General features: G+C 41.4%; 1 protein-coding gene and 1 long non-coding RNA gene across 22 annotated transcripts in view; one reads left to right on the plus strand and one right to left on the minus strand.

Moving 5' to 3' along the window:
• CATSPERE (catsper channel auxiliary subunit epsilon) overlaps positions 1–25,923 on the plus strand; it is a 181,845-nt gene that overhangs the window by 123,758 nt on the left and 32,164 nt on the right. For 17 of the 21 annotated variants that reach the window (XM_021931885.2, XM_021931889.2, XM_021931887.2 and 14 more), the window contains 6 exons: positions 1,970–2,045; positions 6,729–6,781; positions 9,913–9,963; positions 11,635–11,668; positions 11,739–11,818; positions 23,704–23,803. In XM_021931885.2, coding sequence (XP_021787577.1) covers positions 1,970–2,045; positions 6,729–6,781; positions 9,913–9,963; positions 11,635–11,668; positions 11,739–11,818; positions 23,704–23,803 — 394 coding nt within the window. The other 4 variants (XM_021931908.2, XM_021931898.2, XM_021931895.2 and 1 more) reach the window with 4 other exon arrangements.
• Positions 11,301–25,923, minus strand: part of LOC110742033 — a 56,171-nt gene continuing 41,548 nt past the window's right edge. Inside the window, exons 3-4 of the long non-coding RNA XR_002519226.2 lie at positions 23,098–23,212; positions 11,301–11,405 (exon numbers count right to left, since the gene is read on the minus strand). This is a non-coding gene — a long non-coding RNA (uncharacterized LOC110742033). The remainder of the gene's footprint in view (positions 11,406–23,097; positions 23,213–25,923) is intronic.

Consider the following 25,923-nt stretch of genomic DNA (forward strand, 5'->3'; position numbering starts at 1 on the left):
ATTTCAAATTCCTTTCACTGTCTGGATAGATGTAAAATGAATATTTAACTGTATAAAATGTAAAATACTCCTTGTAGTTTAATAAGAAACAGGACCTATCTGAAGTTCTCATTCATCCAAATGAAGATGCAAAAAAAGGGCTATTTCTTAATCGAAGAATTTTCAAGCATGTTTTATCACTAGTTCCCATCTCAAAGTTTCTACATACCATCACTAGCAAAAACAAGAACTCTGATATCACAGAACCTCTTTCTGCACAGAGCCAGATAAAATGCTGTCTTTGACTCCTGCAGTAAGGTAGCAGCTAGGCTGCCTGGAGGAAGACAACCAACATGGACTTCTGTGTGAAGGCATTCCTATGGCTATCATTACAGTCTTGAAGGATTTTCTTAAAAAATAGCATATTTTCCCTAGAACAAATCAATTTTTCTTTTTTTTTTTTTTTTTTTTGGAGATGGAGTCTCGCTCTGTCACCCAGGCTGGAGTGCAATGGCACAATCTCAGCTCACTGCAACCTCTGCCTCGCAGGTTCAAGTGATTCGCCTGCCTCAGTATCCCGAGTAGCTGGGATTACAGGCATGCGCCACCACACCCGGCCTAATTTTGTTATTTTAGTAGAGACGGGGTTTATCATTGTTGGTCAGGCTGGTCTCGAACTCCCAACCTCAGGTGATCCACCCGCCTCAGCCTCCCAAAGTGCTGGGATTACAGGCGTGAGCCACTGCGCCCGGCAGGAAGAATCCATTTTTCTTTAGTCTGGTGCTATTCCAAATGAGTTTGACTACCTGCTTTATGCCAAGCACTGTCTAGGTATTTAAAATACAGGATAAATGAGAAAGATGAAGTTCTAGTGTCATGGAACCCATTCTCCAGTAGGAAAACAGCCAATCATCAAATAAGTAATTCCAGATACTGGTAAGTGCTATGAAGAAAAGAAAACAGAATTTTATATATATTTTATATATATGTGTGTATATATATTATTTTTATATATGTATATATGTTATTTTTATATTTATACACACACACACACACACACAAAAATACATATCCGTGACAGAGACTGATCAGGAAGAGTAGGGTGAAAATGTTGCTTTAGCCTCCATAGCCAGAAGAGGCTCAATTCCTTCCTTTCCCTTTCACCCACCAGCTTATCTCTTTATGCTCCTAATGGTCTAGGGTATTTTTGGTTTTGTGGATATTTACTAAGATTTACATTGCTATAGAATACACATAAAATTGCCCAGGATATTTTTTTGTCTTTGTTTATCCTCATTTTTTTTTTTTTTTTGACAAGAAAAACCTTAGCAGGTGTAGGTATAAACCAAACTTTCACATTTTCTTCTTCTATTATTTTTTTTAGCCCTCACATTTTGCCTGAACACAAAATGATTCATGTGCACTTCATAGTGGAGAAAGGTTTTCTATCTGACCTAGCTTTCAATCCCAGTCAGATCATATTACACAGCTTAAAGTGGCTCAGAAAACTAACTTTACAACTCATTCTTTATCACTCCAAAGGTATTATTAATATGAGGGGAAAACGGGTAGGAGCCAGAGGAGGAACCCACACAGTGGCTGCCACCTTCAGGCAGGTCAGCAGCAAAACCCCATTACCCAGGGACGTATTAATGAAATAGGGTGGTTGAAATGCTGATAGGATGCTCATTTCTGTTTCCCGTCGCATTAACCCTATGGTGGCTAAAACATGGGATACCATGAGGTGGGAGCAACTTTACAATAGGACCAGCATGCAGAGCTGCCTTAGCAGAAGCAGAGAACTGTGACCAGCAGCGCCATCCTCCAGGCCTCTAGAAATTCGCGTGGGAGGTCAATCACACCGTGTACTGGGACTTTGCACCTGCTCTACAGAAAGACAGTGTCATGCCTGTCTCTCATATGAGACAATAACCTGCACGAATTGTTTCTCTCATATGAGACAATAACCTGCACGGATTGTTTCTCCTAGACACAACAACACAGGTCTTGTGATGGTTCAACTTCGGCCTAGTGAATATTCAAAAACATGTCCAATAGCCCAAAAGGTAAGTGACGTGGGTTGAAGACCCAAATATTTTACTTCAAGAATGTATAGGTGGTCAGCCAAATAATGCATAAAGTACCTCCATACAATACCACCCTCCTATTACTTAGCAACTCTGTGGAATGTTCCACTGTAAAGATAGCCTCACTTCATTTTGAAGACAGAATATTTCTGCCCTCTGTGAGTTTATTGTCTAAAGTGGGATATATCAACACATACAAAGATGTAAAACCATTGTTTCCTGAAGTTATGAAGATATATAAAATTGTGTAAAGGAAAACTGAAAATAAGTGGGAATGACAAAAGTTGGATATGGTTTGTCAAAGAAGAGACTGCCGGCCACATCCATATTTATCCTGCACTTATTTCTTCAAAAAATCGTTTATTCATAATTTAAGAAAAAAGAAAAATCATTTATTCAGTTTTAAAAGTTTATTGTATGCCTACTGAGTGTTGCTGTGTGTCAGTCTATGTGCTCAGTAATGGCAGTTACAAAAATAAAAAGACAGAGTACCTACCCTAGAGGTAAACATAAACTAGCTTAAGAGAATGTGGTATACACAGTTCTCAAACAGCCCAGAGGAAAGTAAACTAAGGAAGTTGACTGAGATTGGGAGGGGAAAGGTGAAAAGAAAGGGATACACAAAATGACCAGTGACGAATGAGTAGAAGTTCAACAGGCAAGTGCAAAAACATTCCAGGAAAAGGCATGGAAGAATGAAATAGTATCAGGGTGTTCAGGTAACTGAACATTTTTATTATTATATTATGTATTATTATATTATATTATTGTGAAACATAAATTCTTAACAACCCCGCCTCCTTTGAGTCTATATTTCACACTTGTCTCCTCTCTCTATTACTTCTCAACCTAACATTCAATAAACATATATGGAGCACGTACTGTATACCAGGCATTGTGTTATATATGGGGAATACAAAGCAAAATAAGACCTGGCCCCTCCCATTCAGAACCCAGGCGTGAGAAACCTGCGTTCCTACCAGGGCGAGGTTCCATACATTTAGAGGGAGGCTTGAACTGAGGCAGACGTGATCCATCCCTGAGCACTGTGGACACACACTGCTTCCCCAGGAAATCACCTGCAGGTGCACACCAGCAACTCCCGTCTGCCTACCACATGCCAGCTTAATCCACGTAGGAAGTAAGAAGCCACAACCTAGCAAGTTCCTGCCCTAGCCTAGGTCTGCAGTTTCTGTCTTTAACTGCTTGTACCCTCTTCCTTTATGGATTCCTTCCCGAAGCACCGTGGTTTCCTCCAGCCCTCTCTAATCTATAGATCTTTTTAGGGATCCCTATTCATTCTATCCTGCCCAGCCAAAGCATGACAAAATCAGATTCCTCTAACCCAAGTTCAGATCCATGCTCTACCCCCCACTGGCTTGGGTTGGCTACTTACTCTGAGCCTCAGCTGCCTCATTTGTAAAAGGGAAAATGTACCATCTATCTTATGGGGTTGTCAAGAGTATTAAATGAGATTATTCATGTAAAGTACCTAAAACAATGCCTATTACATAGTAATTATCTAATACACTGGTTTCTCCCTTCTGTTTCCTCTTTGGTGTCCTGCAGACAAGGACAGGACAAATCTCGCCATCCTCTGTGCCCAATGCAGGTGGTTTGTCCTGACCTACCCACTGAAAGAGAATGAAGAAAGATGCAGTAGCCCTTTCAGGCAACAGAGGAATGTGGCCTTGTGGAGGCAGGTCCTCTAAGCAGTCAAGGAAATCAAAACGTGTACACAACTGCGCAGTATGCCTTCAACCATAAGGCCCCTTCCCTGTGCTCCCATACTCATGGCTTAGCAAGCCATCAGCCTCCCAGATAAATAGTGTAGAGACACAGGGCCCAGCTCTGTGTACACACAGAACCATGGCCTACAGACTTATCCCACTGGGTGAAGTTAGGCCCTTGCTAAACCTGCTAGACCTGCGCTATTTGAATAGGAGCCTGTTGTCTTTGTCATTTAGTGTTCAGAGCCTGCAGCAGAGCAGCAAATAGAACTGGGAGCTCCAACAAGGCTGCGTCTCATTTTTTAACCATGCACCAAGAACTGGAAATGCAGCAATGTTGGCCAGCCCCCAGAGGGCCTTAGTAAATCCTTCTGAGACGAGTTTTCCCAGGGAGGGATGACTGCAACTTTGTCCAGTGCATTATCTAACAGCATTTGTGTTGAGGGCCTTTAGAATCCCTGTCTCAGGTCACTTAATCTGTCTGGTTACAAGAAATATGCTGTGTCCGTCTCTTGGTTAAGGCAGGAGCTGTCCGGCTCCGTCTCTGCACTGAGGAGAAATGTTGTCATTTAGGCTATATGTCAGAATCTCTCTAATTAGGTGTGCAGTTCTGGGGCATATGTCCGCCCTGCAGCAGTGGGCACTCTAGAAAACAGGATCACTCATGCTCCCCACACTATACCTGCAACTCCTTTTCAATATCCACCTACAGGTTAACTCACATTTTTAATCCTAGCCATGGTTGTTGATCCTGAGGCTTGGAATGATTTTTTTCAGCTAGGACAAGGAAGAGAAGAAATATTGCAAATGAGATCATCAAGCGATGGTGGGTCCTGACTATGATAGATTTGAGAACCTTTGTCAGCCCTTATATAGATAATTTAGTAAAGATAAAGGGCAGGCCAATGATTCTGATCAGGAAAGCAACGATTTCATGATGGTGGGTGGTGAGGACTGTGGGTAGAGTGGTTGGGAGAACAAATCAGGCCCTGTGCGTGAAATCAAGTGGTCCAGGAAATAAAATCCATGAACTCCCACTGTGGAGCATGCCTTTGAAATGAAGACTGAAAGGTCTTGGTTGAGCAGGGTCAACTCTTTAAGGCCACCAAACTTGGCTGGACATCATTCTTCTATCCCCACCCTCCTGACCACCACGTCCTTCTTATAGGGTAGGAAGTATTAGAGTTTTTCCAGATTTGCTTTGTGGAAATGTGCACTATCCGAGGACATGCGTAAGGCAGAACACAAGTGTGTAGACCCTACTGGGACAGCCTGCTGGAAGGGCAGGGGTCCTGGAGCCGGGTGGAAATGGAAGTAGGTATCTCAGTGGAAGGAGAACCAGGACCCTGGTTACAAGAAGCCATGACTCTCTGCCAGGAAAATTGACAGGTCTTATCAATGAAGCGTTCATTCACTTTAACTGTCACTATCTCTGTAAGCCTTCTTTTAATGTCTGTATAGTAATTAATTGTATTTTAGTTCCATGGAACCCGTATATTATTTTTAAGCAACATGTATCTAAGCATTACAAGCAGGGTAAGATATTTTGCAGCAGTTCATTTTCCTAATAACTGAGCTTTAATGAAGCTAATAGTCTCATCTTTAGATATAATGCATTCTAGCTACCAGATATAACCTGTCTTCTTAGCAAAGTTCCATGAAATTCTATTTTAATTTTTGTGTGTAATATTCATTCTACCCTGTAAAAAAAAAAAAAAAAAGTATTGAATCTGTTAAAAAGAGAAGGTAAAAATTGCTACTAACAGCAGAGGTACATTTGGGAGTAGATGCAATATATTTATTGCATCAGATTCTAGTGGGATTTTATTTGGTTGAGAGTGAGCCTTTCCATATCAAATGCCCTTCTTGGGCATTTCCAGCCCATGAAACAAGGCATCATGGCACAGCCTGTCTAAATGATGCCATTGTTTGTTTTTGCACTTGCTTTTCTCCACTGTATCCCAAAGTTGACTTACAGAGAAGCGTGGGCTCTGTTAACAAAGCTATAGGATCCACAGGTCATTTGTTTTCAAACAAAGCACGTATGTGCATTTCTTTAAAAAAGCAATTATGAGTAATGTTTCAATTAACTGTCCATAAAATGAGGACAGTGGTTTACTCGTTAATCAGCCTGTGGCCAGCGCTCCTTTGAATAGAGTTATTGCTGCTTAAAGGAGGAATAACGATTGTGAGATGCTGCTTCACGTGATGCTTAGTACCCTGAGAAATTACTGGTCTACAAAAGTGAAAACAGAAAGTCAGATTAGTAGCTGGATGGATTATAGAAACCTGCCAGCTGAGTCAGAGGTACATACTGGAAGTAGGGAGTTGATAATCATGGTTGTAGAGAAGCAGGTAAAAGATGAGTTTGGGCCAGGCATGGTGGCTCCCATCTGTAATCCCAGCACTTTGGGAGGCAGAAACGGGTGGATTACCTGAGGTCAGGAATTTGAGACCAACCTGACCAACATGGTGAAACCCTGTCTCTAATAAAAATACAGAATTAGCTGGGTGTGGTGGTGCATGCCTGTAATCCCAGCTACTTGGGAGGCTGAGGCAGGAAAATTGCTTGAACTCGGGAGGCAGAGGTTTCACTGAGCCAAGATCGCACCACTGCACTGCAGCCTGGGTGACAGAACAAGACTCCATCTCAAAAAAAAAGATGAATTTGGATCAGTTCCCTGAGATACAAACGTAAGAAAGGAGAGACCCAACCTTTGGGCCTCATGAGCAGTAAAGACAAAAGGAAGCAGAGAAAAAAAAAGTGATCAAGGAAAGAGGAAGAAAACAGTGCAGAGCAGTAGTATAAGAGAACCCCAGATTTTAAAGTTACTATTTTAAATCTAAAATGTAATTGGTTTTAGCTGTCGTAATATTTTAGATCATACGAATCAGAACTGCTGAACTCACTACCTAAGTTACTTCATTTTAGGTGTTCCAAATAGCTGTTGGCTGTGATGATAAAAAATTCATTGCAGTTAAAGGGTAAGTATATTTCCATTTGACCTGTTACTCTTTAAGTTTTAAAACAAATGATAAACTAAATGATAATTGTAGTAATAATAGCCTAATGACTGACACATTCACAATGAGATCCAAAACTGAATTGACGTTCATGCCTAGATTCAATTGGTTTAAACTTTTGCCAAATACTACATTTGAATCATACTAAAAATAAAAAGAATCAGCCTCTTTCTCTATTACCAGCATTTTTTCTCCACCTTCCCTTTTAGTAAGCCAGTTTCTATCCTTCACAGTTGCCGGTCTCAACTCTTCAGTCTACGGCTCATTCCCAGAAACATAGGAGGGAGAAACACCTGTTCTCCATCCTTCTCAAACCAGTTATAATTTCATTTCCATCAGAGAACTGCTTACACCCATATCAGAGAAGCCCCAGTTTCTGCACCATTTTCTATGGGAAATTTCTTAGAACAAGCCTAGCAGAACCTCAGTAATGCCCCAGAGAATCCCAACGTGTGAACTGTGTCAGTCCTACTATGGTTCATGATGAAGCACATTGGACGCCGTGCCTTCCATTCACCATAGCACTCTTTCTTCTACATGGGAGAAAATCAAAGGCAGCATACACAAATCTGTTTAGCTGAGGCTACATGTATAACAGAGACAGAAATTTATTGAGATTCCTTTCCTTCAGTTAGGAGTGAGAGTAGGGGAACATTGACTCTTATCTGAGTATTTATGAAATTACTTGCTCACATCCAAAACAAGTGTCTGCTCCTCTGTCATTCTAATCATGTTTTAATTAGTACTGAGTTGTAATAATCAGTTGCTGGATTGATCAGTATTTGCATCTCATTCATCATTTCCTAAATTTGCATTTCCTAACATCTTTGCACCCGTAATTCCTTTCCCAGGAAATGCAAAAAGGCTAGCTGATTTATACAGCCGGTATCATCCTATTTCAGGGATGATTTACATCTTTGCTCCTTAGAGCATGGCCTATGGACTAACACTGGCATCACCTGAGAACTTGTTAGAAATGCAGATTCTCAGGTCTCATCCCACACCTGCTGAATCAAAATCTGCATTTTAACAAAATTTCCAGAAGATTACAACGGGCACTAACGTTTGAGAATAACTGGTGTAAACATGTTACCAAAATCAATTCCCAGTACCACTGCATTCAGAATTCCTTCTCAGGCCCGATTTCCTTCTAAAGTCAGATGGAAAGCAGCTTGAAGCAGTCTGTTTCTAGAAGGGTCCAAATAATAATTATCAAGCTCAGTTACTCATCAAAATCACTTGGAGAACATGTTTTGAAAACACAGATTTTAGGACCTTACTCTGGGCCTCTTAGTCAATGACCCACTTCCCTGGAACGCTAAAAGCTCTAATATCCTGGGCTCAGGTTGGAGTGGGCCTATGGTTTTTACAGTCACCACAGGAGACCTGGAATAGCATGGGGTCCAAAATACTTCTGGAGAGCCAGGAGACTTGTCACTGAAGGAGAGTTGTCAACTCTTGGGGTCCAATTTGGGTTCAGGATGAAGGATAGTCTAGACTTCCAATATCTATCTAAAAACGGTGGTGATGAGAGTTCTTTCTAAGTTCCACTGGAAGCAGCCAGCTAAAATGGTCAGATGAATAATTTACCCAACTAAAAAATCCTATAATTGCAACGACCATTATAGCCTTCTGTCTTACGAACCCTAACTCGAAATTATGTTAATCCGTAAAATAACTCCTTACCTGCACAATAGTAGCAACTACAAATCTTGTGTTTAAAAAAAGTTTACGTCTAATAAAACAGTCCAAAGAAATTTGTTTTCATTTTGATAGATTTTCTATGAGTTTTTATTTTTATTTGTGTGTGCATGTGTGTGTTTTACCATGGCAGTTTTTTAAAAAGTGTGATGAAATTCACATAATATAAATTTACCATTCTAAAGTATACAATTCAGTGGAATTAAGTACCTTCACAATATTGTACAGCTAGCACCACTATCTAGTTCTACAGTATTTTTGTCACCCCAAAAGGAAACTCTTAACCAGTTAACAGTCACTTACCATTCTCCGTTTCCCCCAGCCCCTGGCAACCATAATCTGCTGTCTTAAAACCATAATCTCTAGGGATTTGCTGCTCTGAATATTTCATATAAATGGAATCCTACAATATACGACCTTTTGTGTCCAGCTACATTCACTTAGTGTTTTTTTGAGGTTCAACAGGCATGTATTAGTCCTTCCTTCCCTTTTATGGCTGAGTAATATTCCATTGAATGGATATACCACATTTTGTTTATCCATCCAGCAGTTCATGGATATTTGGGATGTTTCTACCTTCTGGCTTTTGTGAATAGTGCAGCTATGAATATTTGTGTACAAGTGTTTGTTTGAACACCCGTTTTGAATTATCGTGGGTATGTACCTGGGAGTGGAATTGCTAGGTTGTATGGTAATCCTATGTTCAACTTGTTAAGGAACCTCCAAGCTGTTTTCCATAGCAGCTGCACTGTTTTACATTATCACCAGCAATATATATGGGTCCCAATTTCTCTGCTTCCTTGCCAACTCTTGTTTCTTTCTGTGTTGGGGAGTTTGGGGTTTTTGTTCTGAATTGACAGATAAAATTATATGTATTTAGCAGGTACCACATGATGTTTTAAAATACATTGTGGAGTGACTGAATCTAGCTAGTTAACATATGTATTACCTCACATAAATATCATTTTGGTGGTGAGGGAACACTTCACATCTACTCTCTTTGCATTTTTCAAGAATACAATATATCATGAACTAAAGTCACCATGTTGTACAATAGATCTCTTGGAACTTATCCTCTTATCTAATTGAAATTGTCCATCTTTTCAGCAACCTCTCCCCAAGCCCTGCATTTGCTATAAATTTTTAATAAGCACGTATCAAATATAAGAGCTAAATCAGTAGATTTCAAATTCTGGTATCTCCTGAAACATTTATGAAACTGATGTTTTAAAAACAGAAATGCTAAGGCCACACACTAACCAGAGATTCTAATTCAGTAAATGATGATTCTGTGACACTCTCCAGTTTGAGAATCAATGAGTTAAATGATTAAATGTGTGCAAATATTTAAGAAATGATATTACAACTTCATTATGTTTTGTTTTTTGTAGATTTAGTAAAAAAGAATGTCATCACCATGATTTTTCATACGTGATTGAAAAGTAAGAAATTTTTTTAACATAAGCACTGAGTTTTATATTAATGTAGTACCAATACTTTACAATCAGTACTTATTCAGTGTATTATTATTAGCATCCATGTGTTTGGCTTGACACTGTGCAGTCAGTTTTAGCATTAAGCAAAATGTGTAGATGGTATAATTAACTCCTGAAACATACAAGAGAGTCAGTCCCCCCTTCAATTTAATTGGATAAACAAAGCAAACCTCATTTACATATATGTAGTCTCAAATCTGATATTGCTCCCTGTAATTTAAGGAAGACATACAAGAATTTTTTTTGCCTACATACTTATTCTCAAATTCTACATGACTGAAGCCGGGTGCAGTGGCTCACACCTGTAATCTCAGCACTTTGGGAGGTCGAGGCAGATGGATCACCTGAGGTCAGGAGTTCAAGACCAGCCTGGCCAACATGGTGAAACCCCATTTCTACTAAAAATACAAAACACTAGCCGGGCATGGTGGCTCAAATTCTACATGACTGTAGTTCAGCTAGTTAGAAGTAATATATTTACCCGGAAAGTCCTGACATCAAATACTAACTGAACTTTTTTCTAGATTTTATATTTAATTGTATGCATATTTATTTTTAATAATGTGCTGTATTAAACATATAACTAAACAAAATTTGACTTTTACCTTTGGCAGATAAAGATCTTCATTTTTAAAATGTTAAATATTTATTAGACTGTCAAAATGTAGAAGTCCACAGCGTCTGAAATATTTACAAGCATCTTTGAAAAGTTGTGAAATTTTCTAATTCTAATTAGAAATTTATTATTTAAAATAATAATTTATTAATTAAAATAAATGAAAGAATGTTTAGCCAGTAGGCATATTCTTTAAGTGATTTCATTCATTAAGGTAGGGTGGAGAGTGGCCCAGCCGAGATGCTCCAGGTTGCAATGCTTAGTGAAAGCCGTTGGTAAAATACAAGGATGAGAAGAAAATGTTTAATAGTTGATGAGGACACCACCTTTTAGTGTCTAGGTGGCAGCTGCGCCTGAAAGGCAAGAATATGAAATAGACTGTGTCACTGTGATGGGAGTTTCCTGAGTCTGTTTCCTGCCACGTGGTAACATATATAGAACATGTGGCTGGTAACAGTGATTCAAGTATGAGGACTGAGAAGACAGGGAATGTGGGGGAGGTGATTTTGAAGGAATAAGTCCTTGAGTTCATGAACATGAAGCATTCCACTCTAGTGAGAAATCTAAATTAGGAAATATCTGAAGTTTTAAAATACACATCTATTGTTACTGATTCTGAAGTATCCTCTTCTTTCATCTGTTAATATCCTGGAGAGAACTGCATTGGAACAGCCCAACGAACATGGGTTTTATTGTCACACATCCTGCTCAGTAGTAAAGCAAGGTCTGTAGCGTTGAATGAGTTTCACAGTTTCTGAGAATAGTACCAGATCTACAAAGAGAGGACAGTAATTCACACCTTAGCTGTTGTAAGAGCGTGTTAATATGTATGTAAATATGTGTAGAAAGTGCCTGAAACATAGTGAGTGCTCAGTGTTTCATAATTGTATTTATCTGTTTGACCTTTGTGATACCTCCTTACCTAAACAAAGTCACGGGTTTAGTTTTTAAGTCTGAAAAGAGGTACAAGAAATAAATAATGAGGAATGTCTTTTTTACAGGTCATATCTGAGGCATCAACCAGCTAAAAACTTGGTAAGAAAACTATAAAATTTTGTCAATGGACCAAATATATAAAATCACTCAAGTATTTTTCCTTTTCTAGAAAGTAAGGTATATTTGGAAAAAATATGGCTGCCCTCTGAGGCTTGACTTCACAGAAAAGTTTCAACCTGTGATTCAATTGTAAGTATATTCTCATCAACATTTTTAACTTATATTGACAGTTTCAAACTAAGAGTATGAAAACAAGACTAATCGATCATGCATCTAACAACACGTATTTCTGACTCTACTCAATATATGCGAGACTTAGTTTTCAGTACAAGTTATACAAAGCTGGGCTGTGATGGTCCCTGCGTGTTGAGGGACGTTACCGTTTGGCAGCTGAAATTTCAATGGGTAAGAGAGCTGAGAGCCTGCCGACTCAGGGAAGCCCTTGCTTTACCCACTCTGAATCTCTCCCCAGGCTCCTACCAGCACCCCTACCTGTTTGGTAGGAACTACCTTCCCCAGGTGATATAACTTCTCTTTCCACAAGCCAATAATAAGTGAAAACTTATAAGAAAAGAAACTAGATTGCCAACAAGTACATTGAGGTCATTTCAAAAATATTATCCCTAACTCTATTTTTTTTTTTTTTTTTTTGAGATGGAGTCTCGCTCTGTTGCCCAGGCTGGAGTGCAGTGGTGTGATCTCGGCTCACTGCAAGCTCCACCTCTTGGGTTCACGCCATTCTCCTGCCTCAGCCTCCTGAGGAGCTGGGACTACAGGCGCCCGCCACCACGCCTGGCTAATTTTTTGTATTTTTAGTAGAGACAGGGTTTCACCGTGTTAGCCAGGATGGTCTCGATCTGCTGACCTCGTGATCCACCCTCCTCACCCTCCCAAAGTGCTGGGATTGCAGGTGTGAGCCATTGCACTGACCATCCATAACTCAATTCTTATAAACAATATTTCAGCCAGGCACGGTGGCTCACACCTGTAATCCCAGTGCTTTAGGAGGCTGAAGCAGGAGGATGGCCTGAGCCCAGGAGACCGAGATCAACATAGGCAACATAGCAAGACCCTGTGGTTACAAAAATTAAAATAATTAGCCAGGCATGGTGGTGTGTGCCTGTGGTCCCAGCTACTCAGGAAGCTGAGAGGGGAAGATCACTTGAGCCCAGCAGGCAGAGGATGCAGTGAGCCAAGACCGCACCACTGCACTCCAGCCTGGGCAACAGAGTGAGACCTTGGCTCGAAAAACAAAAACAAATAATATTTCATAATAAAAATATGAATGAAATGCTATTAGGAAGACTTTTCCAAGTGATTTAGTATTTGTTTGCTTTCCTCTCTGACTTTATTCTTATATTTTTGGTTTATTATTATGGAAGTTATACAGCTTGTTACAAAATTTAAAATATAGAAAAATATGAGGTAAACGACTCACATTTCTAAATTTTTTGCTATTGTAAATAAATAATAGTGAATATCCGTTCATGTACATGTTTGGTCACTAGTCCAGGTATGCTGTTAGGATAGATTGCTGGCAGTAAAATTCCTATGTCTACAACACCAACAAAATGTTCTTGGTCAAGGCTTTCAGCTTTTGGGGACCTCTTAGGCTGAAGACAGCTTCTGAGATCTCTCAGGATGGGTAGGTACAGAAGTAATCAATAAGACGCTCCAACTTAGTTTTGTTACCAGAACTTTTCCCACTGGGATCCTGCAGGCCTCTGCTAGCATGGTCTGGCCCCTACCCCTTGCCCGTGGCACTTCTAAGATGCTACCATGTGCCCTTTGCATCTTAAATCATACTCCAGCAGTCCATCTCTCAGAACTCTCCATGCTCTCTGTGCTCTCTGGCTAATCTGCTTGCTTTCTTAGTTTTGATCTTCTTCTAGACACCTAATCATGCCACTGCTTTTCCTGGGCACCCAAAGCACTGCTTTCCCTACCAGAGGCCTAGTGTGTTTGTGTTTTTGTGTTTGTTCGTTTATGTAATGCTTAACCCCCCAAGGTTAAAAAATCTTAATCTTCTCTCTCAGAGAAGTGCACACTTCCGTTCATCATTGCTAAACACCTACTTTGCACCAAGAACTGTGCTAGGCCCTGGAAATGGAAAGGTAAGTGACAGGATTTCCACCCTGAAAAGCAGAAGAGTCTGATAGAGCAGAGAAACATATGCACAGATACGCTGAGTGTAATGATAGAATGGAACAGTGTGGGTGGTTAGGATTGAAACGCAAAAGATTCCAACCCAGCTGTAAAGAGAGCGGGGCTCTGGGAAATGTTCCAGAAGACTTGCATTTGAGCTGAGTCACTGAGTCTTAAGGATAATGAATATTTTGCTGGAGGCAGAAGAGGGAAGGAGAGAAGTGAGGAGAGTAATGTTGAATTCTGCTGGGTCAGTCTTTCAAGTAAAACAGATAGTTGGAGGAAGAAAATGTATAGTTCAAACGGCGTGATGTTGTTGAGGCAAAAATTAGTCACGAAGTCTCAGGAGAAGAGGCCGGGAAGCTAGCTAGGTGGATTCCAGACCATGGAAGGCCTTCTATCAAGTCTTACGGTGGAATGGCATGATCAAATATTTGCTTTAGCTAGTTCTTTCTGGGAGAGGCGTAGAAGATGAATTTCAGAGAAACAAATCTGAGTAGGGAGACCCGCTAGTCACTGTATTGGTAGTCCTGGTGAGGTAGGAGATCAGCGGGACTTGTTCTCACAACCCTGCCGATCAAAACAGGATGTAGCCAAGAAACTGGCCAAAACCAGCTAGCACTTAGAGTTATAATGCATTTGCATAAGACATTCCCACCAGCACCATGACAGTACAAATGCCATGGCAATAACTCAGAAGTTTTCTTATATGGTTCCAGAAAGTCCCTGCCCCCCTTCTAGAAAATTCTTGAATAGCCCTCCCCTTATTTAGCATATATTTAGGAATAGGTATAAGTATAGCTAGCCAGCTATCCATGAGTGAGTGCTACTCTGCCTATGGGATAGCCCTGCTCCGTCTACAGAGCAGCCATTCTGCTGTACACTTCTCTCTAATAAACTTCTTTCTTTCACCATCAGCTCAATCTTGAATTCTTTCCTGAGTGAAGCCAAAAACCTCCCAAGCTGAGCCCCAAGTTTGGGGTTCACCTGCGTCACTAGGAGGAGAAAAACAGATGACTGAAATAGCAACAAGGACAAAGAAGAAGAATCCTGTATATAAGAAAATTAGTGATTAGACACACCGGGGCCTGTCGGGGGGTGGGGGCAAGGGTAGAGAGAGCATCAGGACGAATACCTAATGCATGCGGGGCTTAAAACCTAGATGATGGGTTGATGGGTGCAGCAAACCACCACGGCACATGTGTACCTATGTAACAAACCTGCACGTTCTGCACATGTACCCCAGAACCTAAAGTAAAATTTAAAAAAAAAGAAAGAAAGAAAATGAGTGATTATAATAGGCAGGGCTTGATAATTGATAGATGTGAGTGGTAAGGGAAAGAGAATGCAGAACATGAATGACTCAAAGGTGACACCAGTTAGAAGGGATCCTCCACAAACTTCCACCACCATATCTGTCCATCCTCAAGCAACTGTACCAGGAACTCTGTCTGCCTTCCTGTCACTATGGATGAACTGTCTGTGTATCTGTCTAAGGCCTGTCCCTCCATTTGTAAGCTAGATCCCCACCGGTTTTCCTAATCAAGAACATTGCTCCTGAAATTCTCCTTCTTCTCCTCCATCATCAACTTTTCCCTCTCTACTGACTCATCCTAGAAATATACAGGTCTTTCTCCCACCAAAAAACAAAGCAAAACAAAATCAACAAACACGATCACAAAAAAACAAACCAAAAAACCCTGTTTTGACTCTGCTAGCCCTTCAGCTTCTATGGTCACTGTCACCAACTCTTCTCCCATTCTCTCCCAAATCGCCCTCAGTCTGGCCTTTGTGCTCACCACTCTATTGGTACCGCCGGCCAACATGATCCATGACCTCCATTCAGCTAAACCGATGGTCAATGCTCAGGTCCCACCTTCCTTGATCTCATTAACAAGAATTGACATGGTTAATCATTTACTCCTACTTGAAATATTTTCTTCATCTGGCTTCCAGGATAGCTCATTCTCCTGTTTTCCTGCTTCCTTGCTGGTAGCACCCCCTTAATTACTTAGTTCCTCCCTGATTTCTTTTTTTTTTTTTCATGATCTGAGATTTTGTTTTTAATTTTCTTAAGTCTTGTGATCACCTATAATTTATAATTTTGTATATAACTCCTCTACTTTAATCCTTCTAATAAGTTGGCAAAGCGCCATTGCCAATCACACATACACAGGAATTCTACAGTTTTAAGTTTTTGAATGGCTGTTTAATGACAATGCTAAGTTAAAAGGCTGACTTAGTAAAGAGTCTGAGAGTAAAGTGTAACTTGCTACTATTTCTTATCACACTGACTTTTAAAAGATGACAAGCGTCATCTATAAGTGTGAGAAGTGTTTTTATTTGATATGACACATAAGCCATTAAAATGCCCTTCAATAAGTAAAAGGTAGCATTTTAGATACAGGAAATTCTAATTAGACTGGCAGAGTTAAGACCAAAAACATAAACATTGTGACCCTTCAGCCCTTGCCTTTCACAGGCAAATGAACACAAATTTAAAAAAAAAAAAAACAGGTGAGTCTTGCTTGGTTCTGAGACAGGGCAAGGATTTTTCCAGTATTAAAATATATTCAAATAACTAGTTATACACATCTAAATTAAAAGCCAGTCTCCAATAGGTTTGGGGATGGCATTCTCGCCTTTGTGAAAAGTTGAGCATTATTCATCAAGTCCAATCATATCTTTAGAAGGAGAAACAGGGATAGCATTTACTGAGTGCGAATTACTGTCAAAATTCAAAAAAAACTGATCATATTCATTTAACCAGAAGCCAGTCTTACTTATCAGGGCTGTCCAACAAAAATATTCTGCCAGTTATACATGACCTGAATTCTGGTGTATGAGATCAATTACACTACAGTACACATAAAATAATGAGACAATTCTGGTTTGTGAGTAAATAAGGCAGTGACCAATTCTTTCTGCCTTCTTTTTAACACCAGTGGAGATCATTTTTGTTCCAGGGATGTACTTCTTGGGATTCTCCAGTTGCCCCTTCCATGTCTCCTCTCTGTAGATGATGCCTTTGTTCTTCTTGGTGTCTGTGTACGAGAACCCAGCCACTCACCTTCTTCCACCCACAGAGACCATGGAGACTGGGCCCAGTCTTGTGCTTGCCTCCCTTTTCCACGGTGTGACACTGGACACACTTCTAAACAAAAATATGTTTGCTTTTTTCAACATCACCCATATTTAATTCTCTCTTTCGTCGCTCGCATGCACTACAAACGTTCCCGCTCAGAAGCTTGACACCTGGCTCTCTCTCTCCCTGACCTCTTAGTGTTGGAATGCCCCAAGGCTCAGGGATTTCTTTTCTTTTCCCCATCTCAGCTTCCTCTTTGAATGTCGTCATCCAGTCACATGGGCCTGGATGTCTCAATATATTGATATATCCCAACACTGCACCTACAGCCTGACCATCTCCCCTTGTATCTGTCAAGTATGCTTAGGCTATGCTGCAGTAACAAATAAACCCTAAAATCCCAGTGCCTAACTCTCCATGTCATCATCTGATATGTAGAACTACATCATCCGGACGCGGTCTCTCCTAGCTCACCGCCATGTCTGGGAAAAAGGCTGGAGGATTGTATGGGATGTTTTAAAGGCTCAGAACTAGAGGTGGTTTCCAGCCACATCCCATTATCCAGAACCTATTGTCGTGGCTCAAATCTAACTGCAGGGTGGCCTATAAAATGTAATCAGATACAGTTCCTGAACCCCAGACTCACACATCCACTGAGATGCTAAATACACATATCACTTTTCCACTTAGATATCAATAGATATATCAAACATAACGTGTCCAAAACCGAACTCCTAATCTTCCCCTCAAAACCTGCTCCTCCAGTAGCCTTCCCCATTTTAAGTGATAGCAACTCCATCCTTCTTGTTGATCTGGCCAAAACTGGAATCTCCCTGACTCCTCCCTCTCTCATATACCCTACATCAAATCCATTAGCAAAGCCTGTTGGGTCTATCTATTTGTCAATGCCTGCTGTTACACGAACCCAAGCCATCATCACTGACCTGGATTATTACAACAGCCTTTTTGTTGCTCTCTCTCTTTCCACTCTTGCCTCCATATAGCAGCAAGAGTAAAACCTTGAAAACAAAGTCAAAGGACATTGCTCCAAAGCTCAAAATCCTTACCATGGAGTAAAAGCCAAGCCCAAGCCCTTACAGGGACTCGCAAGGTTCTGTTTGATGTTCTGCCTCTGTTACCCTTCTCCGATTAAACGTCACCTCACTCACTCAGAGGCAGCGAGTGGCTTCCTTACTGCTCCTCAAGGGAGAGTAGTTTCTACGAAATGGGGAGAACAGAAGCCAGACTGCAGGGGATTTGCAAAATAAACGAGAAGTTTACAAGTAGAGGCAAAATGTAGTCTACACTTTTTCAGCTTTTGGCTGGAAAATAGAAAAAAGAGACAGGAATTTCCCTATAGAGAAAAACACAAAATATAACCTGGATTTTTTTTTTTTTTTTTTTGAGACTGAGTCTGGCTCTGTCGCCCAGGCTGGAGTGCAGTGGCCGGATCTCAGCTCACTGCAAGCTCCGCCTCCCGGGTTTACGCCATTCTCCTGCCTCAGCCTCCCGAGTAGCTGGGACCACAGGCGCTCGCCACTTCGCCCAGCTAGTTTTTTGTATTTTTTTTAGTAGAGATGGGGTTTCACCGTGTTAGCCAGGATGGTCTCGATCTCCTGACCTCGTGATCCGCCCGTCTCGGCCTCCCAAAGTGCTGGGATTACAGGCTTGAGCCACCGCGCCCGGCCTATAACCTGGATTTTTTTTAAAGAGGAAGATAGATGAGCATGTTTACAGTTTGAGGATAAAGAAAGGAAGGTTAAAAGTTAGTCATTCTGATTATAGTAATATAGCAGACTGAGCTAAGTTGAGTCACTCCCTACCCGTGATAGACACGTCATCCTGGATAAAACATAACAAAAATATTTTGTACATAACGAAACTTGAAAGAAAGAAGGTGCACTCTGCAGAAGTGAAGAGAGAACTGAAAGTCAGAGCAACGCTCTTCAGCCTGCCTGTGTGATCCAGGGGTATTGGCCCAGGATGATGGAACTAGAAATTGGAAGCTGGGTTTTCAAGCCCCTGTGAGGCCAAGAGGCTATTTTGTAAATTCAGGATATATTAAGAGCTACCTAGTCCAAAAAGAGAGAGAGAGAGAGAGAGAGAGAGACTGACTGGAAAACTCTGCTTAATGCCCAGGTCAGCCACAAGGAAGGTTGTAACCTACATGAATTTGTAGGCAAAAACATACCTCCTATAAGAATAGGAGATGTCCACCAAAATGTCCACCTCAGGCCTCCTATGGATGTGGATCTGAACTTATACCTAATAGGAATAGAGTTTAGTCACAGAAAGTGCCACAAGAAAAATGAAGCTAAAAATTATCAAGTAGACTTGAAACCCCTAAGCAAACCCCTTGAAACAAAGGTAATTGGAAAAGCAAATCCAGAGACATAATATTCTTACTGGAAAAGTCACCACCATCAAAAAATTGATCATCTAAATTTACAAACATTTAAGGAAATGGACCCTCATGAGGGCAAGTCAGCAGATAAAATAAGTGAAAAATGAGCACACAAATGCTTAAAAATAACAGAACAATCTGAACAATATAGAAAATGTGTTCAAAATGAATAAAGAGGAAAAATAAAGTAGAAACCATAATGAAATAATATGACTATGAAAAGAAAGGCATATTTTTAAAAATTTGAAATTCTAGACGTGAAAATGTAGTCATTAAATTCAAAATTTTAGACACAATTACAAACCAGATTAGATACAAGTGAAGAGAGAATTACTGAAAAAAGAGAGATGTGGAAATTAACCAGGATGCAACACAAATAGGTAAACAGATAAATAAGAAAGAGGCTAAGAAACAATTTCAGCAGAATGACAAATTTCAATATGTGCTTAATAGTTTTTTCCAGAAGGGGAAATTACAGAAAATGCGTTGACAAGAGAAGCAACATTCAATGAAAAGAAAGAAAATCTGAAAACTTTTCGGAATTTAAGGCCCAAATCATAAGGTTGAGGATTGGCATGAAGTCTCAGATACCTCAGAATGAAGCCATAAAACATCAAAGAAAAAGGGAAAATCACATACACTGTCATACAAATAAGACAGATTACCTATAATGGAATGTCACCTAGACTGACAGATTTCTCACCAGCAAAATTAGCATAAATATAACTGGGGGCCAGATGATTAGCCATGAGAATGGGCTGAGTAGGGAAAGAAGAGAATGTAGGAGAGAAATGCTGTGTGAGAAAGCAGGGAGGGCCGGGCGCGGTGGCTCCACCTGTAATCGCCAGCACTTCCGGATTTTTGTGGCAGCATAGGCGGGTGGAAATCACTTGAGGTCAGGAGTCTCTGAAACCTCCCTGGCCATCACTTGATCAAACCTTTTGCTTCCAATTCTCCTAAGATAATGAACTGAATACTAGAGGCCAAGGGCTGAGTGGATAGGTGCCTGTAAGTCCCAGCTACTCGGGAGCACTGAAGCATGGAGTACATCGCTTGATAACTGGGCATCCGATCAGGTATGCAGTGCACAGAAGAATTGTAGCCACTGCACTCTGAGACTCTGGGCAGACTAGAGTGAAATTAAGCTTTGAGAATCAGTGGCATCAGCGGCAGGGGTGGCCACTGGGAAATTCGCCCATAGTCTAGGCCTCTGGATTATAATAAATGCCTTATCGTTACAGGGAATGGCTCAGGTACAAGGCTTGGCAGAGTTTGACCAATAAAAGGACGATAGATTCACTGTCCAACACTCATAAGAAGGAAGCCAGTCCTGGGAGTGTGATCCAGCTGGGAACCGAAGTCATCACAGCTGGATTCAGAGTCCCAGGGCTGGCCTCACGCTTACGAGCATTTGATGATGAGTCTATTACTCTCCAATCCCAAACTAGAATTTAGTGCCACAGAAGCAACCCTGGAGGAAACAATGGGGCAGGATTTCTTTGTTACCCTGCAGGGAGTTCAGGAACAGATACTGTGGGTGTTTTCAGGGTCCTGAGGATTCGCTTTAGTCAGGTATGGTAAGATATACAGACGCGGAGATGACCGTCAGGAAGGAAGTGTATTATACATACAGATCCCTGGAAACTGGGGGCAAGGCACGCCCCACGGGGCCACACGTGGAAATGCCAGGGTCAGTCAGGAGGCAGAGGGAGTGAGGGGGAAATGTGGGCAGAGCCTCATTGCAGTTTCTGTGGGAAGGAATAGGAGAGGCAGGGTAAGCACGTTTGAAATTGGCTACTTTGAATAATTTCAGTGGGGCTCTGGGGACTAGGGACTGTCCCTGGTTGTGGGGTGTCTGCCTCTGGGGTGATGAGGGTAGGAGGATAGTAGCCCAGGGCTACTAGTAAAGAACCCCTTTCACAGGCAGGGGCTCCCGGAAGAGTTGTTTGCTATCTCTAGGAACTGGCTAACCTTCCGCAGACCCCCTGGAGAGGGCACGGCCCCAGAAGTTATGGCATCAGAATACAGGAAATTAAAGTCATGGTTAGTGCAATGGGATAGCCACAGGGATTTGTCTAGCAGGTTTGCAGGTCCACGGAGAGGTCTCTTTCCCAGTTCCCAAAATGGAACTGCCATCGTGGGGAGGTTACAAATCGCAAGGAAGAGTCGCCAACTGGTAACATTTCTGCATTTCTGAGGCTTAATTAGTATCATACCCTACATTAAAGAACATTCATGAAAATAAGCCATGCTTACATAGACAAGTATTTTTTCAGATATTTTCAATGATATAAATTAAACATCATTATGAAAGATCTTTACAAATCCAGAAATTATGGGTCATGTAATGTACACTTATTGCCACTAGATGGCACTGTAGCGTATTGCTCTTGCGAAAGATGCCAGCTCAGTTCAATTAGGATTTTTTTTTTTTTTTCAAATAAAACTTATGGCTTGCAACTAGTTCTTAACAATTTAAGAATCTGGCCAGGCGTGGTGGCTCACACCTGTAATCCCAGTAATCCCAGTGCTTTGGGAAGCAGAGGCGGGAGGATGGTTTGAGGCCAGGTATTGAAGATGAGTCTGGACAACATCGTGAGACTCCCCATCTCTACAAAAAATCTTAAAATGTACTGGGTGTGGTGGCACATACCTGTAGTCCTAAAGTTAGGAGGATCCTTTGAGCCCAAGAGTTAGAGGTTATAGTGAGCTATGATTGTGCCACTCACTCCAGCCTCTGCAACAGAGCAAGACCCCATCTCTAAATTACCTATAAATAGTAATAATTCAATAGTCTGATGACTTTTGGAAAATGCAATCAAACATTCTGTTTTTTCCAAAGCTCCTAGAATTAGAGCTTAGCTAAAGCCTGACCCAAATCTCTGAAACTAGACAAAACTACGCGTATGCCTACACATGTGTGTATGCGTCTGTTGCGAAAGGGTTCCAGAGCTCTCAGTAGAGTTTTCGAATTCTCTGTGGCCTTCTTCCCTATCAGAAAAGACGCCAAACACCAATACTCCAATCCCTAGCTAGTCATGCTGTTTGAGAACTAACCTGAGTTCATCGCTCTCTGACTTCTCAAAACTAAATAGGATGGAAAGGTACCTATTCTCAGGTACCACTTTTTGACATTTAAAATTTTTGTCCCCAGTTTGTGAGAATGGGACTATAAATGCTTTTAATAACAAGGGTTGGGTGGTAGCAAGTTTAGCAGACCTCGAAAGCCAGATACAACTGCGAGGTGAAGCCGAGATGGGGCAGTGCGTCAGGAGACACTGTCAAGGACCTGTTATTTTGGATGATAGACACAGAGAAGTGAGTGCAGCAAGAAGTTCTATCAGATGGAGAAGGTGGGGCGACAGTCCCAGAGCCAGCAGCTTCGAAACAAGTGCCTGACGCTAAGGTCCTAAGTGAAATTCTACCCAACAGGCAGGGGGCACAATTTCATTCAGAAATATGGGAGTAACTGATGGAGAAGGAAAACGTGCAACCATTCTTACGGTCACAAGTTCTGGTGTGCAAAGGCACGACTTTGAACTTTTACCTCTGAGCTCAAGCCTCTGTGTTCACATGGTAGCAGGGAGAAAAATATTAATATGAAGCACTACAGCTCTTTTGAACACTCACTGAGTTTGAGGTAAATAAGCCCAATGGGGCCTGTGTCTCCAGCCCCAGCATCAAAGCAGGGGTAGCCAGTCCATCTTTGAGTCCCCTTGCTGGTGTCTGCTGTTGGTAGAAGTTGTCGTCCATTCTCTGAGCATGGGCTAGGCGTGACTATAGATCCAGGGAGCGTACAGGCTACGTCTGCTTCTCAGTCCCACCTTGACTTACCAACACCCCTGATCCTTCCAGACTCAGCCACACCGTCCAGCTGGTTCCTCCTACGGGGATCTGCAGCTTCTCCGTTCTCATCACAATAATTCTGTGGTTTCATTCTCTAGTACGTCTAGTAGATAATAGGCGGCCAATGAATATATGAGCTAAAGGACACCAGGGCATCCTGCTCTGCCCTTTCTCCATCCATCACATCCCGCCATCCTTCTCCCTGCTAACACCCATGACAGCAGTGCCTAAGCTGCCCTCACCTGATCAACAGATGGACCCTGTCCAGTGAAGAGAACTTAGAGTTCCAAATGGTCAAAAAGTAAAACATTTCTACTTCGTTACTATCAGGTTTTATTTTGAGAGGTGAATGAAAGAACATCTGTTTATTTCATCCAGCTGTCAAAAGACACCTAAACAATAGGTACTGTTATTATTTTACAGAAAAAAAAAAAATCAAGACTTCAAGAGTTTAACTCCCCCAGAGTTACTTTATCACTTTATGAAGTGATAAAGACAGGATTTAAACCTCAGCACTTCTGACTCAGAAGTTGGAACTCTTAACCCCTCTATTTTATATTAAACTAGTATCTTTCTGTTTGTTGTTTCTTTCAGATTTGATGATAATGGCTACGTTAAAGATGTTGGAGCAAATTTCATAGTGTGGGAAATACATGGCAGGGATGACTATAGCTTTAATAATACTATGGCACAGGTATGGCATCTTTGGATTTAACCAGAATTTAGCATGCAACTAGACAATGTCTTTCTGTTTTAAATTTATAAATTAGCAATCTAAGGCAAATAGAATAAGGCAGCAGTGGGTAGGAAAAAAATCACCTCTAGATTAAATTATATGGCTACTCAAATTCATTTATGAAAAAAAGAAGTTGTTGTCACATAAGACAGACATAAAGGGGTCAGAAAAAATAAAATAACATTTATAGTAGGATGACGCAACTCTGAGTCTTCTTTTCTCTCCAAACTGTATTCAGTGCTTGAGTATTTATGGGTCTGCCTTTGGCTTTAGGACATTTATCACTTTTGCACTAAGTCAAATGGACACTCTGGGCTTCGTCTCACTCGGCTTCTCAGCATCATTTGACCCCGCTGACTTTGACTTCAATGTCCCTACGCTCTGCTGATTTCCTTCCACCCTCCATGACGGGTTGCTCTGGGCTTCCTTGGCGAATCTCCCTTATTCTGCCCTTTCACTTTGTAGGCCACAGCACAGTGTTCTTACCACTCCCAGTCAACACGTTTCCCCTCCCTGTGTGGGCCTTTCTGCCCTGAGGACCTCCTGTCATGATGGGGCCTCCTTAGAAGTTACCAGCACTGATTTCTAATATTCCCCATAGATTTCACTCAGAAAAAAAAAAAACAGGGATGGCTCTTTCCAAAGTAATGTTCTTATCTACCAGACACCTTAATCATCCAGAAGTATAACCCACTTAGATGGCAGCCAAGAGAACTGAGTTCCACCTGCCACTCCCCAGAGTATTGCAAGAATTCTTTCTTTTGTTTTTTGTTTTTGTTTTTGTTTTTTTAAGAGTCTCGCTCTGTTGCCCAGGCTGGAGTGCAGTGGTGCAATCTCAGCACACTGCAACTATAGCAGCCCCCATTAAAACTACATTTAAGGACGGGGCATGGTGGCTCACACCTATAATCCCAGCACTTTGGGAGGTTGAAGCGGGACGATCGCTTGAGCCTAGGAGTTTGAGACCAGCCTGGGCAACATAGTGGAACCTCTTCTCCACACACACACAAATTTTGAATTAGCCTGGTGTGGTGGTGCACACCTATAGTCCCAGCTACTCAGGAGGTTGAGATGGGAGGATCGCTTGAACCCAGAAGGTCAAGGCTGCAGTCAGCTGTGATCATGCCACTGCATTCCACCCTGGGTGACAGGGCAAGATCCTGCCTCAAAAAAAAAAAAAATGCATTTCAGTTCAAACAGTTTACTCTCTGACCTCAACCCCCAATCCTTTAGCTCTCTCATTGTTATTCACACTACTCCAGACTCCTACTTTGTCTCACGCAACCCGGCCATCTGCTGTATTGAACCCTCTACTTTCTCCTTCTCTCTCTCTCTCGTTTCCTCCCTTCCCTTCCTATCCAGCGTGAGCTCCATAGTTCAATTCTCCAGCACCATCTTGCCAATATCGATTTCTCTGTGTCTCTATCTCTATCTCATTTTTCCCAGTATTCTTTCTGCCTGCTGTTACGGCAGCTTGAAACACCCATCTTTCTGCTTTATCCATGCCTGTATCTGAGTTGCTCAATTCCTATCTTGGAGCTGATCACTTTCAGAAAAAAATTACAGCACTTTGGGAGGCTGAGGTAGGCAGTCACTTGAGGTCAACTCCAAGACCAGCCTGGCCAACATGGTGAAACCCTGTCTCTACTAAAAATACAAAAATTAGCCGAGTGTGGTAGCATGCGCCTGTAATCCCAGCTACTCAGGAGGCCGAGGCAGGAGAATCATTTGAACCCAGGAAATGGAGGTTGCTATCAGCTGAGATCGTACCACTGCACTCCAACCTGGGCAACACAGCAAGATTCTGTCTCTAAACAAATAAATAAATAAATAAATCTTAGAAAATTATGAATAGATAGAAACATCCTTCACCTATTGAAATATAGATATAAAAATTTTAGCAAACATTATATTTAATGGTAAAAATTTGAAAACTTTCACTTGGAAATTAGGAACAAAACAAGGATGGCCGTTGTCACCACTTCTTTTTTTTTTTTTTTTTTTTTGTTAGAGACAGAGTCACCCAGGCTGGAGTGCAGTGGCGTAATCTTGGCTCACTGCAACCTCTGCCTCCCAGG

This window comes from Papio anubis, chromosome 1, assembly GCF_008728515.1.
Source record: "Papio anubis isolate 15944 chromosome 1, Panubis1.0, whole genome shotgun sequence".
In the NCBI taxonomy this organism is placed as follows: domain Eukaryota; kingdom Metazoa; phylum Chordata; class Mammalia; order Primates; family Cercopithecidae; genus Papio; species Papio anubis.